The sequence below is a fragment of the Bison bison genome, unplaced genomic scaffold (assembly GCF_000754665.1).
Source record: "Bison bison bison isolate TAMUID 2011002044 unplaced genomic scaffold, Bison_UMD1.0 scf7180017864186, whole genome shotgun sequence".
Taxonomy (NCBI): Eukaryota; Metazoa; Chordata; class Mammalia; order Artiodactyla; family Bovidae; genus Bison; species Bison bison.
The window spans coordinates 261,131-266,923 of NW_011494758.1; the positions used below are offsets into that span (position 1 = coordinate 261,131).

Here is a 5,793-nt window from a genome sequence, read left to right on the forward strand (position 1 = left end):
CCCACTCCAGTATTCTTGCCTGGAGCATCCCATGGACAGAGGAGACTGGCAGACTACAGTCCATAGAGTCACAAAGAGTCAGACACAACTGAAGCGACTGAGCATGCACTCATTCATACATATATATATACACAGTTGTTGTGTGTTGGTTTCCTATGAGCATCTCCTGTCTACCTAACTAGATGATAGTCTCCTTGAGAACTGAAAAACTTACATTATATTTTGGGAGCTCATTTCTTCCCCATAATTCCAACTGAGCTTTAGATACAAATGTTTAGTGGTTATTAGATCTGTGCATGTTTGTGTGTGTGAAAAAGAGAATCAGGTTCTTGGATATCAGGTTCTTGGAATCAGGTTCAGGTTCTTTGTTTTCTTGAAACAAAGAAAAACTAAGATTGAAACTAAGACAAAATCATTAGGTCAACCAAGTGTGCATGCTAAGTCGCTTCAGTCGTGTCCAACGCTGTGTGACCCTATGGACTGTAGCCCACCAGACTCCTCTGTCCATTGGATTCTCCAGGCAAGAATAGTGGAATGGGTTGCTGTGCCCTCCTCCAGGGGATCTTCCCCACCCAGGGACTGAACCCACGTCTCTAAGTCTCTGCATTGGCAGGTGGGTTCTTTATCACTAGTGCCACTGCTCAACCAAGGAGGAGTAACAGTTCTAGATGAGGATATGTTTGTCTCCAGGGTCCACAGTTGAGAAAGAGTGGGAAGTGAAGGACAGGAATCAGTTAACCATTAGTTCATGGTGGAGAATAAAGATAAAGAGGACAAAGACTGGTCATGCGGGGTATGGGCAGTTGGCATATAGTCTTTGAGTCCTGCCATACTCACTCTCACATATTGCCCCTGCATCCTCGCTGTGGGAGCAATCAAAAACGTCTTCCACCCGGTCACATTCAATCAATTCATTCTCCGTCCCATTGCAGTTGACGTCTTGGATGAAGATTTTTTGTTTTTCATTTGCCAGTGGCTTATACAAATTACCACTTGGTGTCCCCTTGGCTGCTCCACAGCCCAGCTCCCGGCACACCACTTCCACGTCTTTCATGTTCCAGCCATCATCACACACAGTGCCCCACTCGCCATTCCGTTCCACTTCCACCCGCCCTTCACAGCGATGGGGACCTCTCACCAGTCGCACTTTGGGAGGAGACTCTGCAAAGAAATGAGATATTGGCTGGAGATTAGGAGTGGCCCAGGGAGTACTCAGGTATGTATGCAGTCTTCTTGGAATTCTACTACCATTTTCAGGATGTGGAGAATTGAAGGGTGAGAAAGTAGTGGTCAAAAGGGAAGACAAGGAAGAGGAGCTCCAGGACACCATCTCTGAGTTCTGGTTCTACTACACTCTTTTATTATTATTATTATTTAAACTTTTTTTTTTTTTTGGCCCTTGGTGAAACTTGGAAAAACAGGTTTAATATCCCTACCTTTGACTCTGTATTTGTGGCCTGTGGTCTATCAGACTATGAGCAGTATATGACAACATGGGCTACGTGGAACAACTCAGACACCTCTGTGAATGTAATACAATTTCTTAGGACCCAAATTTCTACTACTTTGTCTCAACTCTGCACAAACTCCCTAGAACATGGCATCAACCCCAGAAGAAGTAGTTGGGTGAAAGACATCTGACCTGGTTGATTTTAAGCTGCATTGAGAAATTTCTATTTGATTTATTAATTTGTTCTTGTTTCTCTCCTCTTTTCTATAATTTCTTGAGGGAAATTACATGAGGAATGGAGGTTACAGACAAAAATTAAAATTGAACTATAAAAAACTAAGAAAAGTTACCATTGTTACACTCTGAAGTTTAAGGCATGTGTATATAATTCAAGAAAAGTCATCTAGAAATAACTTCTGGATCATTGTAAGTACGATTAGAGTTAGGATAGGCATTACTGTTTGCTCTAGCAAATATTCGATATCAGGATCATGCACAGGCTATTTTATTTTATTCTGAGTTATAAAATTCTGGGTTTATTTTTTATTTGGCCATGCCACATGGCATGTGGGATCTTACTTCCTCAACCAGGGATCAAATCCAACACCCTGCATTGGAAGCGTGGCATCTTAACTGCTGGACCACCAGGGAAGCCCTCAAATTTTGGTTTTAAGTAAGTTTTCCTTTTCCACGGAGTAGAGGACTAGATCACATTGTAGGAGAGAAGAAATGTGTTTAAGAGAGAGAAAGAGAATATACATCAAAGAAGTGCAGCTAAAGGGAAAAGAAGGGCTGAGAAGATTTAAAAGTTAGAGAGAAGAACAAAGGAGCTCATCAGGGCAGTTGTGTCCTAGACAGTGTTTTAGCTTACTTTATTAGCTGAGGGCTTGAGAGACAAGGACCCAGGGTGGGTCCTCCCTCCCTGGATATAAAGAGAGCAGCTGTCTCCTGGCACTTGCAGCAAGGCATAACTCTGGAGGCCAGAGAAGAAAAACCAGGTCATCTGGAGTATTGGACTGGGACCCAGAAGCAGCATTTCTTTAAGGAAGCAAACTGATCCAGCAGGGTGTAAGATCCTCCACATTCATAGCAGAGTTTGCAGCTGCCCCTCTTTCAGAAAGCCTCTACTATCAAGAGAAAGAATAGGTTGAAGAGACAATGTCAAAGAAACTCGTAATCCTTAACCAGTCCCCTTGATTTTTGGACCACCAGAGGCTTCCTCTTCCACAGACTAATTCTCTTTGTGCTTCCCCATTCTCTCCTCAGTTGAACTGTTTGTGCTCTGCTGAAAGTCTCCTTGAAAAGGTGGGCAGTGGCCACTGAAATCCAGCCTGCACTCTGCTGATGAAACCATGAGATGCACAGAGGCTGGTGCATTTCTAGTTCAATGATAACATTAAAGTTGGCAGAGAGACCAGGAAGTAGTAGAATATAGAAGGGCAGAAGAAAGTTTATTTCCCAGGAGGTGAGGTATCTTCTGAGCCTGAAAGAAAACCATCTGCTTTGTTACATAATGGAGCTAGAGCTGGGCTAACATCTTGGGTCACACAGGCCAAATGGAAAGGAATCCCTTTGCAGTATAAACCATTCAAATTTTCTCTAAGTTTTGGAAGTGGAAATCTACCCATATAAGACTGGTGGGTTGGGAAACCAGAAAGAAAATCTACTGGGGCTCTTTTAAACCACAGCCACTCTCCCTGGCCACAGGAAATCAAAATTTCCACTCTCCAGAGCTGAAAGTCCACCCTCTTAGGACCCCAAAATTCTTACCTAGAAGTCCAGGTCCAGTGCTAAAGGCTGAGCAAATAAAAAAGAAAGAAAGAGAGAAAGAAGTGAATGAGATCAAGTAGTCAATTGCCAAAGCTTTGTTCAAAAACACAACTCTCTAGAAAGTTTTCTTGAACTTTGTGAGACAGAGGTAAATACACAGCCTCCAAGGTTAGACCTTGTTGAGACCTTCTCCTTCTCCTTCTCCTTCTTCTTCTCCTAGAATGACCAGGCTAAAAAAACTCATGGAAACTAAGAGCCAAAAAGATCCATTCTACCATGGCTTATTAGACTTATCATGTTCCCTTTCCATCTGATGTTGGCTCTACCCCAGGCATGGATAGATTTGATTTTCGATTTTAATCTATTAGATTGATCGGTGATGACCACCTAAACTAGAAGTGTGGTGATGTAGTATCTGAGTCCAACAGGAAAACATGTTGGAGGTTTCTGGGAAGATGTGTTGGGGCCAGTGTGAGAGAAGCAAGAGAGACTCCATCTGGAAGCCTGTCATCCATCTTAAAGACTGGATGTGAACTGGGACTGAACCCTGCCCAAGAGTGAGAAAACCTTTGCTAGTGAAAACCAGGTCTGCTGGAGACTTCCCTCCCTACGGATGACAAACGGAGATTGTAGTTGAGGTCAGACTGCCCCGGTTAGATTAACCATGGAGATATCCACCTTGATGTATAATCATTGCCTCCCCACCCCCGTTAACCTTAATTGTTTGTTCTCCTAGCACCTATTTGTTGTAAAACTCAATCATATACAACAAAGAGGTTGCTAACATGTAACCAGTCACATAGCGGTGGCAGGGGTCAGGTGGGGGGATGTATAAAACTGGGCCTCTCAGAAACATCAGGGTCCTTGTTGGGAGCTATTCCCCTTGGACCCTCTGGCATAATAAACTGTACTCCACTCTCTTGAGTGTCCTCTGAGGTATGCTTTGCAACTCCGGATTCCACAACAGATGCACGGTTGGGGAGGATAAAGATGTCTTGAAAGGCATATGAGAGGGTAACAAGCAGGAAGGCTAGGGGTCCCCAAGTGGAAGAAATAAACTACAAATGTCAAATGTTTGTTTGTTTGTTTTCCTTCTCTATACAAAATTAAAAGGAGGGTTCTTTTAAAATTCTGTGTTGCCATGACAACACCTGGTTCCACCTGAACTTAACTTTTCTCAAACCTTGAGCTAACCAATGCATTTTTCTTATGGAAATGTTTTTCTTAAGCTATGTTAATGTATTTACCTTATTTATGTTTCTTCAAGTCTGTTCACCAAAGACTCAGAACCCATAATGGCTCAAAACATCAGTATATTTTACTCATGGAAGTGTTCCCCTTCAGATGTCTATGTCAGAAGCTTTCTCTATCTATTTTATACTTTAATAAAACTTGATTACACAAAAAGCTCTGGCAACCCAGCCTCATCACTGGCCCCAGGTTGAATGCCTCTCCTCCAGAGGCCAAGAATCCCAGCATCATTCACAGTTCATAGCAGCAACCTTTCACATAAAGGAAAATGGCAGTATTTTTCTGTGTTCACTGACACTGCATTTAGACAATGGTGAGCAAACTTTTGTGTGAAAGGCCAAATAGCAAATATTTTAGGCTTCATGGGCTATACAGTCTCTGTTATAACCAATCAGCTCTGTCAATGCAACCATATACATGTAAATGAATAAGCCTGGCTGTGTTCCAATAAACCTTTATTTATGAACAATTAAATTTAGATTTTGTGTCATTCTCATGTGCCACAAAATATTATTCTTTTGACTTTTCCCACAGTTTAAAAATGTAATATCCATTCTTAGTTTGCAGGCTGTAGTTTGCTGAACCTGGTTAAGAATGCAGAAAGCAGTTCTATGCTAATTCCCAAACTTCCAGGTTTAAGTATCAGCACATCTTTGAATGACCAGAGTTTCTTCCTACAAGATCTCTTTGTAATCAGACTCATCTACTCATTAGGCTCCATCCCAATGCAAACTTTGAGAGATGGTGAAGGACAGGGAAGTCTGACATGCTGCAGTCCAGGGGGTTGCAAAGAGACAGACACGACTTAGCTACTGAACAATAGCAAATGCTATACAGAGAGTGCTGTGACTATCAGTGGTCTCTGAAACCCAGTATTTTGAACTTCAAAACTCATCATCCCCCAACACCACCCCATCTTATAGGATCTTTCTGAAGAAGTTAGTATCATTGGACTTCCAGCCTAGAGCTTTTTAGGCAAATCCATCTATTTCATTGACTTGTCCTGGAATATTTTCTTCCAAATATTTGCTTTGCCTTATGATCCACTGCTGGGCATACACACTGAGGAAACCAGAAGGGAAAGAGACACATGTACCCCAATGTTCATCGCAGCACTGTTTATAATAGCCAGGACATGGAAGCAACCTAGATGCCCATCAGCAGATGAATGGATAAGAAAGCTGTGGTACATATACACAATGGAGTATTACTCAGCCATTAAAAAGAATACATTTGAATCAGTTCTAATGAGATGGATGAAACTGGAACCTATTATACAGAGTGAAGTAAGCCAGAAAGAAAAACACCAATACAGTATACTA

General features: G+C 42.1%; 1 protein-coding gene across 2 annotated transcripts in view; it reads right to left on the reverse strand.

Annotated features, from left to right (window-relative positions):
• Positions 1-5,793, reverse strand: part of CD5L (CD5 molecule-like) — an 18,081-nt gene that overhangs the window by 10,255 nt on the left and 2,033 nt on the right. The window contains exons 2-3 of one of the 2 annotated variants that reach the window (XM_010843760.1): positions 3,221-3,247; positions 838-1,161 (exon numbers count right to left, since the gene is read on the reverse strand). In XM_010843760.1, the coding sequence (XP_010842062.1) occupies positions 838-1,161; positions 3,221-3,247 (351 nt within the window). The remainder of the gene's footprint in view (positions 1-837; positions 1,162-3,220; positions 3,248-5,793) is intronic. The other variant, XM_010843761.1, reaches the window with a different exon arrangement.